Raw genomic sequence first — 13,047 nt, forward strand, 5'->3', positions numbered from 1 at the left:
CAAGTTGTTGCGATGGGTTGGTGGTGATAAGCGGGGCGGGGACGGTCCGCTGACGTCATCTGCGCTAACTCGGCATAATCGGCAGCAACCCGGTAAGGCGACCACCGTAGTAACCACTATTACACCTATCAAAGTAAATACAGGTATCAAATTTGTCTACTAATCATAAAGATAGCAACATCAGTACCACTGGAATGAGCATGTAGACTGTTTTCATAACTGAAGCTTTTGACTATTACCATGTTCATTTGATTGGTAAAGTCATGAGTACTTTTAATTGTTTATATCAATCTTTGTAAGACTACTGAGAGAAGTTATCTTCGAGTGAGATTCAAGATATAAGTATCACGACACAGCAGCGCCAGCTGACCTGCATCCTATACAATCAAATCCTACGGCAGACCATAAAGCCCGGACCACTTTGCTGGAGAAGACAGACTAGCGCTCGATGGCTTGGTCGACGAGTCTTTGACTGGAAACCAATTTACCAGCAGAAATACTTAGCCCATTGCACGAAATCGTCTAGAGCTCAGGAGAACCATTCAACCCTTTATACCCTAGCAACCAAACGGGGTTTAAACGCCTGATTTCCTAATCCCCCCCCTTCTTCTCCCCCTTCAGGGCAACTCATTCCCCGGATTACATTCCCCATTGCACGTGTACGCATAGCACACGGAAGTGGAAACGGAGAGGTCATCGCAGCCGGCCTCGCCGAGCGAGTTGGCGGTGGCGGAGACGACGAAGGTCGAGCCCGTCGCGGCGACGGTGGCCTCGAAGGCGCCGCCGACCTCGGGGCACTCGGCGTCGAGGGAGGCCAGGGTCTCGGCGCAAGCGTTCTGGATGCCCGTGCCCAGCCAGCGGCCGGCCTCGGTGGCAGCTATGGTGATGCCCACCTGGCAGGTGAAGGTCAGGTCGGCGCCACACTTGACGTTGGAGGCGATCAGCCCGAAATACGCGAAGACGTCCGGCGCGATGTAGCTGAGCGCGTTGCATGCGGGCCCGGCCAAGAACTCCTGCTGCGCCTTTGTCAGGAGCCGGTAGTCGTCCGTCGGCGGCGTCTCGCACACCGGGTTGGCGTAGCTGACGGCCGCACGCCGCCGGTGGTTGGAACTGCTGGTGAGGGGGACCGTGCTGAGGTTGCCGACTGGGGAGGAAGCGGAGGTCCACCACGACGGAAGGTCGTACTCGGCGGTCGAGTTGAAGAGGACCAGCCCGCTGATGCTGGCCGTCTCGAAGTGCTCGCCCAGGTGGCTCAACGAGAAAGTGCCCCCGTTGGCGTCGTAGATGCTCTGGATCAGTGCACGGTGGTCAGCACCGTGCGAGCTGTGGACGGTGAGGGTCTCCGGGGTGGAGGCGAGGGCTAAACCAAGCAGGAGGGAGGCAAAGGTCAGAGTGTGGCTCAGCATGATGGCTGGGAGTGCTTTGCAGCGTCGTGAAGAGTGAGAGTATAGGAGAAGTGCTTGGTTGAAGGACGGGTGGGAAAGCTGGCTGATTATATAGGACTCAGGGCTGCGAATGTATGAGGACATCCGATGGGGTGAGGATTGTACAGTATGGGTGTCCGAAGGCCGATTGATAGAGGAGAGTGGGGCTGCACACCTCGTCGCCTTTGCTAACTCCAAACGGATTTGTATTCCGGCACTAAATAGACCCAGTTCCGGCACTAAATAGACCCAGAAGTCTCCTCCCGAGTCCATCATTCATTGTATATACTAGACGAGAAGAAAAACCTGCGCGATAGTGCGCCTGCTACTGGAGGTCTCGTTCTGTGCTGCCCACATTTCTTCCAATAGCCCATCCAGGATCCATTGGGACAGCAAGAACTAGACACGACGGCTTGAAGATGACAATTGACCTCTAAGCTGACTGTGTAATGAGATGGTCAGAGATTGGACAAAGATGATAGATCAAGCTTTTATCGATGGAGAAAGGACTCGCGTAAGGACAGCGCATGCAATTGATCGAGAGTCATAAACTGAGTGCAAGCCAATAGAAGACAACAATTCACTGCCGTAGTGCCTTGTGGTGACACGTCTCACCATAGGCACAGATACATTTTCTAGAACAGCACAATAATAGAATCATGATGTTGTCTTTGAGCATCACGTGGCCGTGGCTCTCCACGTTTAAGGACGCGGTCTAAGACATATCCTTCAAGGGAAAAAGCATGGGGGCAAAATGCTTTGGATGTTGCCTCCGAAGGTCGAGTGAACGCACGGTAACCTTTCGGCAGCAAGTGGTGCTTCTGTCTCTGGCTCTGCCATCGCGGAATGATCCTAGAGGACGTCGAGGAACGGCTCTGTGCTTCTATAATAGTACCGCCAATCACCTGATCAATACCGCTCAGCTTGCGGGGATTCATAAAAGTATACTACCGGCGTATACAGGTGGCTGTCTTTCACAGGAGATTTCGAGAAATATTGTTTGCGGTGACTTGTCACGTGACTATACTATCGGACCAGCGCGGAGTATCGTTCCCGAACATTACCGATGGGTCATGTGACCATTCAGTGATGTTGTGAATCGTCAAGGCAAGGCAGACTTGCCTGATCCTGCGGTAATCAATCTACCAATCGAACTTGGCATCGCCCAGAGGTGGATCCCAAGCTTCAAGCGACATCGATCTAATTCCGGCTCAGCCACCAACATGGGGTCAGGAACAGGCAATCAGAGGATCAACACTCCCATAGAAGCAGAGACACTCTCACACTAATCCGTGGGGGCGGAAACCCCTGAGTTTGCGACCCAGGATATAATCGCGATAATCCTCGGTCTTCTCGAGCTCAGTCAATCGGATAAAATCCAACTCCGTCGTGCTATCGTCATGAGACCGTACGCTCTTGCCCTCCTCGCTGCGCCCGCGCTTGCCGCGCATCGCACCGCCCGCGACGCGATCGAGAGCATCTGCACCAAGAACAACATCATCACCACCGACGACTTCATCCTCTACAACAACCTCTGGGGCGAGGACTACGCCACCTCCGGCTCGGAGTGCACCTACCTCGACTATGTGAGCGGCAACTCCATCTCGTGGCAGACCTCGTGGACCTGGGCCGGCGGCGCCGACTACGTCAAGAGCTACCCCAACGCGGTGCTGAACGTCGGCGCGAAGCAACTCAGCTCCATCACCAGCATCCCCACTACGTGGTCGTGGAGGTAAGTCTTTGCAGCATCCTGCAAGCGAAACGCACCCGGGGTCACTAACCGATCGACAGCTACACCGGCACCGACCTCAAAGCCGACGTCTCCTACGACGCCTTCTTCTCCACCACCGCCTCCACCACCGCCACCCATGAGTACGAGGTCATGGTCTGGCTGGGCGTGTACGGCGGCATCGAGCCGATCGGCAACGCGGACGGTCCGATCGCCAGCCCGACCATCGGCGGCCGCGTGTGGGATCTGTACAAGGGCCCGAACGACTGGACGGTCTTCAGCTTCGTGGCCCGTGAGAATGTCCAGGACTACTCCGGCGATATCATGGACTTTTTCAACTATCTGATCGACAACGAGGGCGTCTCATCGAGTCTGTACCTCCAGACGCTTGGGGCGGGAACGGAGCCGATGACGGGGTCGGATGCGTGGTTTACTGTTGCGCCGTATGAGATTAGCATTAACGCTTAGTGTTAGGGTGGTTTGCGATTTGGGTAGAGGGGAGATGGATAGTGGAAAGTGTGTAGAGTACTGTTTGTCCGATAACGATCGATGTGATAGCTATTCCCACTGGCAATCGAAAGATAGTGTGCGGGAGATTCCACAGTTGAGGATGCGAGATTGGGTTGCGGAACTATCCGGTCATGGGATCTGGTCACTAGCTTTCAAGGGGTGATTGGACGAGAACCGCATTCCTGTCACATTTCGGGGCGTCGAACGGAGGACTATACAATTGAAGCTAGAGAGCGACAGTGCATGATATTCACCACCCCCCTGCGTACAACCCACGCAAACCCCGCTCGGTATTCGCACTCGCAACACCCCCCCAATCCAGATCAGATGGTCGCAGCAAATGCCGTCGTCGAGACCGACCATCACCGACCGTCCGGATTCCAAGGCTCACGCAGGTCTCAGATACACGAGTCACCTTGCGCGGCTGTACGATGCTGGGGTGACGCAGACTATGCTGCTGTGTGACTTGGGCGATACCGGTGCCGGATCCCATCTATACTACTTCACGATTCAAATATCTTCGATTAAGAAAGCGAATGCGATTAGCAAGGAATAATATCACTGCGTGTTGGTGGAGCAGAAGTGACCCTGAGCTGTGGATCTGTGGAGTGCCCAGCGGTCAATGCAGCCTTAATTAGTGGACACCTCCGTAGACACCTAGACACCCTTTAACAATATCTGACTGTCGAGCCCGAACGCCAGTAGACGGTTCGAGTGATGGCCACTGCAGTCAGAACGCGGATACATCGGTGGGCGCAACTGGAATCCTTCAATCAGATGCCATGCACGCAGGAAGGAGAACTAGCCGCCGTGATTTGGTGGGCTGGCTGTGATGCGATGCATGGGCAATTCCAAATACTCGGTCTGTCGGGCTGCGGTTGGTCGTTGTGTATGTCCGTCATACTGGGGGGGGGACATTCGTGCCTAAGGGGGGTAGATGGGTTTGCAATGGTTGAATTGAAGATAGAGCAGCGCTGGGGGATTTCCCCAGATAATGTAACAAATGGCTTGTGAGTCGTAGATCAAAAGCACTGATAATTTGAGTTTGGGGAAGGGGAAGGAGGAAAGAAGGAAAAGAACAAATGGTCCGAGCGGGCGGTGAAAACATCTCCGGGTTGGCTGGCGGTCGACCGAGGAAGGCTTCCTCTTCCTTTGCTTCATCCCTGATCCTTACCAACGATACTTTTTTTTATCTCCGGCTTATGCTGCTTGACTGTCTTTGACATCAACGATGGGAACAGCATCAGAATCAGCACGTTTGTCACTGTGATATCATTCCAATTCCTCCACTAGAGCAGCCAGCCAAGCCCTGCGACGCCACCAGGTATGTCAGCAAAGTGAACCTGAGGGGCAGCTGGAAAGCTGGCATTCGCCAAATCCACCGCCCAGCAGATGACCTCCACAGCTTGCTTTCCCGACCAGGAACACATGTTCGTACCAGGGTCTGCGAGATCTGCTAGTGGTGAGTCGCCCTGGGCCATCTCATAGGCTACTCAGCGCATTGATCGCACTAGGAGTAATAGTCTGGCTGCTATACACCGGCCAATCGAAGCGCAATGGCTAAATCGCGGGCTCCAGCGAGTGTCGCTTATTCCGGCTATTGTCTTGTCGTGTTCGTCCTGCGAACAAGGCTATTATCTCTAGATCGACAGTCAGCTCTCCTCATTTTTCTGTCGGGAATGCTAGGCTTACCTACTATCTCCAGAACACGAACACTGCCCTCACAGGGCCGAATTTTGGTCTCGTTGGGCCTCAATTTCGCTTGGCTACTTGGCGATACAATGCGACCTGCTCACATCTTATCACCCCGCAGCAGGGTCCTCGTCGTGCCAATCGCATCCAGCTCGCATAAGCATCTCAACGAACGCCGGCCACGGTGACTGCACTGCCGTTATCAGCACGCAACAGAGCTGGACCTGCATGGGGATACCCACTATCCAGCTAGGATGCTCCCTTCTCACCACCCCTGATCCATGGCGGGTTGCGCCGTCTGCGAATGACAGCGGTCAGCAAACACGAGTCGGGGATCGTGAAGGGGAGCGACGCCGAGGCGCAGGATTCTCTGGCGCAGGGGGAACCGCACCCGGCTGGCTTGGAGGGTTCGCCTGACAGCATCATGGGATTTTCTCGGGCCAAATTGACGGCGGGAGGCTGATGGTCTCGATCGAAGAATGGCTTTGTGTGCCCGGCTGCGGAACTCAATCTCACAGTATGGGGGTCCCCTTGCAAAGCTATAAAGGCGACCCCTCGCTGGTTGTCTGCCTCAGGTCCATCCATATTTTCCATACATCTGATAATTGATTCGTTATATACTTGCTTCCAAACATGCAGTCATTCATCCCGCAGATGCTCCCCCCGGCTGACCTGAAGCTGGCCATCCCCCCTTCACTGGGATATACCCTCAAAGCCCCTACCCGTCTGCCTCCTACCCCTCCTTCGTCTACTTCCAGTCTTCCAACCAGCGAGCCTGAGGCCGAGGTTGCTGTCAGCACCAGCCGGGATATTCTGAAGTCTTTTCCTGAATACGAGACCACTGCTTCGTTCGATCGGCTGCGTGCAACCGAATACAGCTACCTCGACGAGAACAACCATGTCTACCTGGACTATACTGGGGCCGGACTAGCTGCCAAAGCGCAGTACCAAGCACATCAGGCACGACTGAGCGTCGACCTGTTCAGCAACCCGCACTCCGCCAACCCGACCAGCGAAGCTTCAACTAAGCTCGTGGAACAAGCCCGCGCCGATGTGCTGCGCTTCCTGAACGCGTCCCCAGATACCTACACCGTGATCATTACAGCAAACGCCACCGGGGCTGCCCGACTGATCGGGGAATCCTACCCTTTCGGCCGCAACTCGACTTTCCTCCTCACCGCTGACAACCACAACTCGGTGAATGGCATCCGAGAGTACGCCCGTCGCCGACACGCGCGCACGGTCTACCTCCCGCTCCAGACCCCGTCCCTGCGCGTCGATCCCGATGCCCTAGCCTCTGCACTCACACCAACCACATGGCCCTGGATTCGTCGATCTTCGGATGCGAAGGCTCGTCCGAAGAAACGCAAAGGCCTTTTCGCCTATCCGGCTCAGAGCAACTTTAGCGGCGTTCGCCACCCACTCGAGTGGATCACGACGGCCCAACACGCCGGCTATGACGTTCTGCTCGACGCAGCAGCGTACCTCCCCACCAACCGACTAGACCTTTCCCCAGCCAACCCGCAACCGGACTTCATTTTGATGAGCTGGTACAAGGTCTTTGGCTTCCCGACAGGTCTGGGATGCCTGGTCGCCCGCAAGGACGCTCTCGCGCGCCTCTCCCGGCCGTGGTTCGCCGGGGGGACCGTGCAAGCCGTGCTCACGGGCGTGCACTGGCACAGCCTGACCACGACGGAGGGGGCGTTCGAGGACGGCACGGTGAACTTCCTGGCAATCCCCGAGATCTCGGTCGGGCTGAAGTGGATCGAATCTTTGGGCATGGAGAACATCCGCACCCGCGTCCACTGCCTGACGGGGTACTGTCTGGCGGGGCTGCAGGCGCTGCGACACAGCGACGGTTCGCCGATGGTGAAGATCTACGGGCCCGCGCCTGACCCGAACAGCCCCGGCGTCGATCCCGGCGGCGACCGCGGCGGCACGATTGCCTTCAACTTCCTGGATCGAACCGGGAAGATCGTCGACGAGCGCATCGTCGCGACGGAGTCCGCCGCGGCGGGCATCTCGCTGCGCACGGGGTGTTTCTGTAACCCCGGCGCGGCGGAGCACGCCTTTGGGATCACGAAACCCTTGCTCCGGAGCCTGCGGCGACGGTTCCGGGACACGCTGACGGTGGAGGAGTATATCCAGCTGCTGGGGCTGCCGTCGGGTGGGGCGGTGCGGGTGTCGTTCGGGCTGGTGTCGAATGTGAGCGATGTGGAGCGGTTCTTGGGATGGGTGGAGGGGATGTATCGGGATCGGGTGACAGGGACGGAGGGGCTGGTGGCGAGGACCGAGTGTTAGTCCAGCTATCTAGGATGAGGGGAAAAGCATGCTTTGTGTGGATCTGTTTTATCACTAGTCGGGTTAGTTTTTTATATGATCGTGATAGTGTAACCTACAATACTACAAGACAATGATACCATATCGCGCAGCCCAGAAACTCAGATCCTGATTCCTAATCCCCCAATCCTGATTTCCAATCCCGCATGCTTGACGATGTTATTGGTGGTGTGGACATGTCGCCACATAATTGCTTTTTCGGCTGCAATAGTCCCATCCTTCGACCTCGTAGTAAGTTTAGTGTCCAGCCCCGCAGTCTACTCCGTACCTCCCAGGAAGATCCGATCGATCGACCTGGCCTGTCCCCACTGCACTATCCACCCATCCACATATCCTAGTGCGTACTTCGTACTTACTCAGTATTTGTAGCTAGAGGAAAATTGAGTTAGTGGATAAAACACTCCTCCTTGAGCTTTAAGCCCTTTCTTTTTTTCGGTGAATCTGCTTTTGTGGCTGACTTCTCTAAATTCAAGTATCGGTGCACGGATGGATGGATTACCCTGTTTGATTATAGAGTGAGAGGGCGAGGACAATGCTATAGTTAGCTCTAGTCTACCGTAATCTAGGCAGGGTGATACAAGATGAATGGGATTGTTTGGTTTGATGCCTTGGAGGGCTCTAGCCTTGCGCTAGTGGATACTATCCTGTCCTATAGGGTAGTGGATTATAGTATAAGGTAGGGTAAGGTAAGGTAGGTGGGTTCGCGATCGCGCCTTGTCTGTGGTTGGTCGGTGGGTGAGAGGCTCGTGTTCTGGACTTACTTTTCTTCGATTGGATGGGTGTTGGGGTGCTCTGGGTTGTTGTGTAGCGATTACTATGTACTAGGTGATTTCGGGGTGCTGGACTGTGATACTGTGTATGAGGCTCGTGCTCGTGCTCGTGGGTGGGATATTCTTTGGGGAGGTGGTGGTGGTGGATTGGGTTCCGGATACGGGAGGGCTGGACGGGGCTGTTTCATGTTTTGGGGGGGGAACTAAGGAGGAGGGGGAGGGTATTGGGCTGGTGGGTGAGTTGGGTAGGGATGGATCGAGTCTGGGCTCTTTTGTTTAGGTACTTAGGTACTTAGGTACTATACTATTCCACTTTATAGATCTAAGGATGAGTACTACTGCAGGGTAGGGTGCTATTGTTTAGGATAGTTATTAGGTGAGGAACATGGTAGATAGCACTTGAGGCACTGGGGTGGATGTTACTGCTTGTTAATAGGCGATGTATGTATAGGTAGAATTCTTGCAGATCGAGAGTGTATAGTACTATCGTGTATAGGTTATAGTATGTGCTGCTATGCACATAGTGGAGAGGTGCGCTCTAGTGACGTAGTGATTTGCTACAAGCTAGATCGAAATGAGGCTGCTAGCGGAATTTTCGTATCTGAGTTAGTGTTGTATTCTGGGTAGTTCAAGAGCCAAGATGACCGATCTCTTCCAAGGACCAACCTAGAAGTTACCAGACAGCGAGGAAAGAAAAGTGGAGGCTGCGTTGCATTGGGCTGAGGACAGGACTGGACTGAGGAATGAGGGCTGAGGCTGAGGCTGAGGTGGAGCTGGAGCTGACGCTCACCAGCACTAAGCGGACTAGCCCGGCGGGCGCCCTCACGCTCGTATTGGTGTAGCAGCGGTGGGGGCAAAGCCTCCGCCACGCGATGCCCGCGGCTGCAGTGCCACGGATGAGCAACTGCCACATGGGGGATTACCTTTACCTTCATCCCTACCCTGGCTGCCTGGTCGTGCCGGGTGAGATCCATCTTGATTGATTCTATGGATAGGACTGTCCGATGAGCGATTAGCGTCTACTCAGTGGGGTTTAATATCGCTAGGATGATTTAGATGGATTCTCCGCTTAGAACTTGACTACTGGACTGAAATCGGAGTGTCTGATTTTTGCGCGGCTATGCGCTATCGATTTCGGACCTTGTTCTGTGAATATTTCGCAACGAGTTTGCTTGCTGCCTGTCCATGATTTTCGGGGTTGTGGGGGTAGGTCTGAGCCCGACATTGAGACTCGTCTGCATAATGCACATCCCATAGTTGGACGGATTACCAAGGCAGTTCTCAGCTCGACTCTCCAGCTCTTGTCGATTGCATCATCGCTTGATAGACCATCTCAGGCACTCATTTCCACAGCGATGTCAGGAGTGAAGTGTTCTGACTCGCTCTGGCGTGGGAATCCCATATTCACCATACTTATTTTCTTGCCTGCAAGTCTCCGCTAGCCGTGTTGCAGAGCCCGTCTATTCCACAGTCAGCTAACCGCATCCCTGGCCTGCCGTACAAACACGTAAATAACTTCGGCGAAGCCAGAACACACTAACCCGCGATAGCAGAGCGCATCCATACACTTCCACTTCCCGCACAGTAAAGGCACAGAACTGCTCGCTCAATCCAGTCAAACTCCACCAACACCACCCATACCCATACCTAATCCCATCTAGCGCTACCACGACCCCCTCAATCAAAATGCGAAGCAACATGATACGCAACAGCAGCCTCATCCCCCTCAAAACCCCCACAAACCGGACAAGTCACCGTCGGTGCTGCCGCCGCAACTGCCACCGCATCACCATCCAGCCCCCCTCCACCAGCAACCTCCACCCTCCCACCCCGTCGCTTCTGCCGCGACGGCTGGGTGATATACGCATCCAGCCCGATATTCTGCGGCGGCTCGTCTGCCTCCCCCCGCCTGTCCCGGGGAGCTCTTCCCCGGGAGAATTCAGCAGCAGCAGCAGGGTCTGAAGACTGGCCCCCCGTGCTCGTGCTCATAGACTGCACCCTCCCCACCCGCCCATCCGTGAGCCGCACCTTGATGCCCCGCGGGTGGTTGCCCCGCGTCAGCACGTCGGCGATGGTCCCCGAGACGGTGCGGCCGGTGGGTTGATCGGCCTTCAGGACTATGTTCACGTTGGCTCCGGGGAGAACTTCTTTGGTGGTGGGGACGCGGGGCATTTTGTGATGGGATGGGTGGGATGGTTGATTGGAGAGGGGTTACAGGTGCGGTGGTTGGTTGTGGTTTTGATGGGTTTGGGTGGGGTGGGCGGGCACGTGAGTGATTAGTCATTTATGCAAGGTTTGTGCGGGCTTTGTGCGGGCTCTGTGCACGCGGTGGTGGGATGGATTGAGAGGTCGGGGTGTGGATGTAAGAGGTACAGATGCGATGCTCTGCTCTTTCTTTTTGCATGTTGATTTTGATTGGATGTGATGGATAGATCCTTTTTGTCCGGAGATGTGATTAATTGGTGACGAGGTGATTTCTGACTGTATCGATAATACTGCAGATGATACTTCCTAGGGTGCGCAGAATAATATATATCTAGGTTGTATAGGTCGCCCCCTCTAATAAGACTAGTTCAATTTGGGCTTCTGTATGTTAGAGAATATGGTACCAAGCAATCGAGCACCCTGGTATCAATCAAACACCTTAGGTATAGTCACCTAATGCATTTTAGTACTCCAAGGTATTGTTAAAATATGTCAGACACTGAAGCAAAGCATTCAAAAGGAGAGTTTATAATGTCAGGAGATAGGAGATATACTCGAAGATCCTTTATCAGATCTTCGAAATGGAAAAGGAGCTGAGAACCTAGGGCTGTCCCTGCCAAGAAGCAGCGCGATCGGCCCACTGCACTGGACCCCCTCCAAATTCTGATCTGAATGGTGGAATTTACCACCGGATAGTAAGGATGACTGTGAAGAATGGCATCGAGCCATCTTAGACATAGATAGGGAATCATATATATGTGAGATGATTTATTTGATTGAAGCTAAGGGCTGCTTATACACCCATTTATCTGCTCTCTACATCAAGCAGACTAAGCTCAACAATGTAATCAAGGAAACTTCGTGTGCTAAGCATCTTACACGGCTGGATCGAAGTGGGCTGCAAATCAGAACACCCATCGAATACCCACCTCTCAATGCCATCCGCTCGCTGTCTCAGAGTGGTTCCATTTGATCCCTTCATCTGCCTCTCCCCACTACCGTTTCAGCTTGTTGCCCTCCCATCCGAACACCATTAATTTAAGCTTAATCCTTAAGAACAGCCATCGCCTTCCATTCCAACTTATTCTCTCCATTGTTTGCATTCTTTTTTTTCGTTACAATCTTTTCACTCTTTTATTTACACACTCATTACAATGCATCTCTCCGCCACTCTCGCCCCCCTCTTCCTCTCCTCAGCGCTGGCGCTGCCCGCCGTCTCCCGCCGCGCTGCTGCGCAGTCGGCCACCACCCTCTGCGGCGACTACGACTACATCATCCTGCAGGACACCCCCTGGATCGTGTACAACATGCTCTACAATGCCGCCGAGACGGTCGGTACCCAGTGCACGGGCTACGAGTCGCAGACGACCTCCGCGAACGGCACCAAGGAGGTTGTCTGGAGCAGTGTGACGGACATCGAATATGTGGAGGCGACGTATGTTCCCTTGGCATCGTCAACCCCCAGAAGCACATTAACTAACAAGACGGGTGCAGCAACAATGTCCCCAAGGGCTACTCCTTCGTTGGCCTCACCGAGAACCTCGAGACCAAAATCTCGGCCATCTCCTCCATTCCGGCCGACTACACCTGGACCAGGACCAACACCACTGCTTTCAAGGGTATGCCCCCCGTTGCAGCTCACTGCACCCGAAGGGCCCGAAACTGACGAAGAAAGGAAACACCTGCTTCGATTTCATGACCAACGACGTCAAGGGCGACTCGACCTCCTCCTCCTCGCACGAGCTAATGCTCTGGCTGCAGTACGAGGGCGGCCAGCTCCCCATCGGCTGGACCGACGGCGCCGTCGCCACCATCGACGATCTGTTCGGCACCTCCTGGAAGCTGTACGAGGGCGTCAACGACGACTCCGGCATTACCGTCAGCTCGCTGCTCCCGGATACCCAGTTCGAGGGGTCGTTCGAGGGCGATCTGCGCGAGTGGCTGATGGCGATGGTCAACTTGGGTCGGTTCACGGAGGAGACCTATGTTAATGTTGGCAATGCGGGGTGAGTTTCTTCTCCTTTCACGGGGAATATGTCGTAATGCGGTGATCGGGGTTGCTAACGCTGGAATAGAACGGAGTTCTTCTATGGAAACTCGGTTTTAAATGCTACGCTGGGTCTGCAGATTGATCTGGTTTAGATCTGGGTCGTCCCTGAGCGGTAGTGGTGGTCGTTGTGGGGGATGGTGGGGAGTTGGGCTGCAAGTACCCGCATGCGAGTGCCTTAGGCTGGCCTACAGATAGATTCGGGGAAGATCAATAGAAAAAATGTATATGTATATGCAGAAGGTTGAGTTGAATTACTCCAAAGGGCTGACTGCAGAGTGGGGTACGTAGCCTACAGCACTAGCGGCGGCTAACTTATACTTAAACCTC

General features: G+C 54.4%; 5 protein-coding genes across 5 annotated transcripts; 3 read left to right on the top strand and 2 right to left on the bottom strand.

The window, feature by feature from the left end:
- Positions 1-409: 409 nt before the first annotated feature.
- Positions 410-1,529, bottom strand: ASPACDRAFT_1860436 (uncharacterized protein; the record flags this gene model as incomplete). Its single annotated transcript, XM_020197743.1, has 1 exon — positions 410-1,529. One exon carries the CDS (start codon positions 1,527-1,529, stop codon positions 618-620), a length of 912 nt encoding a protein of 303 aa, XP_020051397.1. The 3' UTR covers positions 410-617.
- Positions 1,530-2,824: 1,295 nt separating this feature from the next.
- Positions 2,825-3,621, top strand: ASPACDRAFT_55405 (glycoside hydrolase family 12 protein; the record flags this gene model as incomplete). The annotated part of the gene is made up of 2 exons (XM_020202989.1): positions 2,825-3,156; positions 3,216-3,621. The coding sequence occupies 2 exons, from the start codon at positions 2,825-2,827 to the stop codon at positions 3,619-3,621; spliced, it is 738 nt and encodes a 245-aa protein (XP_020051398.1).
- Positions 3,622-5,988: 2,367 nt separating this feature from the next.
- Positions 5,989-7,656, top strand: ASPACDRAFT_55406 (uncharacterized protein; the record flags this gene model as incomplete). Its single annotated transcript, XM_020202990.1, has 2 exons — positions 5,989-6,101; positions 6,159-7,656. The coding sequence occupies 2 exons, from the start codon at positions 5,989-5,991 to the stop codon at positions 7,654-7,656; spliced, it is 1,611 nt and encodes a 536-aa protein (XP_020051399.1).
- A 2,218-nt stretch (positions 7,657-9,874) lies between these two features.
- ASPACDRAFT_127534 (YwbE family protein) lies at positions 9,875-10,711 on the bottom strand (the record flags this gene model as incomplete). Its single annotated transcript, XM_020197033.1, has 1 exon — positions 9,875-10,711. A coding segment is annotated over exon 1 (491 nt), but the record flags the coding sequence as incomplete, so codon positions are not given.
- Positions 10,712-11,667: 956 nt separating this feature from the next.
- Positions 11,668-13,028, top strand: ASPACDRAFT_127536 (uncharacterized protein). The gene is made up of 4 exons (XM_020197034.1): positions 11,668-12,105; positions 12,165-12,289; positions 12,346-12,676; positions 12,746-13,028. Exons 1-4 carry the CDS (start codon positions 11,825-11,827, stop codon positions 12,810-12,812), a joined length of 804 nt encoding a protein of 267 aa, XP_020051401.1. The 5' UTR covers positions 11,668-11,824; the 3' UTR covers positions 12,813-13,028.
- The last annotated feature ends 19 nt before the right edge of the window (positions 13,029-13,047 follow it).

This window comes from Aspergillus aculeatus, assembly GCF_001890905.1.
Source record: "Aspergillus aculeatus ATCC 16872 unplaced genomic scaffold ASPACscaffold_22, whole genome shotgun sequence".
Classification (NCBI taxonomy): domain Eukaryota; kingdom Fungi; phylum Ascomycota; class Eurotiomycetes; order Eurotiales; family Aspergillaceae; genus Aspergillus; species Aspergillus aculeatus.

What these genes read in the sequence shown, in the direction of transcription:
- ASPACDRAFT_127536 (XM_020197034.1), top strand. Translation starts at nt 11,825, where the DNA reads ATGCATCTCTCCGCCACTCTCGCCCCCCTCTTCCTCTCCTCAGCGCTG. An exon ending in ATCGAATATGTGGAGGCGAC is followed by an intron (nt 12,106 to 12,164) that starts GTATGTTCCCTT and finishes AGACGGGTGCAG; the next exon opens with CAACAATGTCCCCAAGGGCT. An exon ending in GTTAATGTTGGCAATGCGGG is followed by an intron (nt 12,677 to 12,745) that starts GTGAGTTTCTTC and finishes ACGCTGGAATAG; the next exon opens with AACGGAGTTCTTCTATGGAA.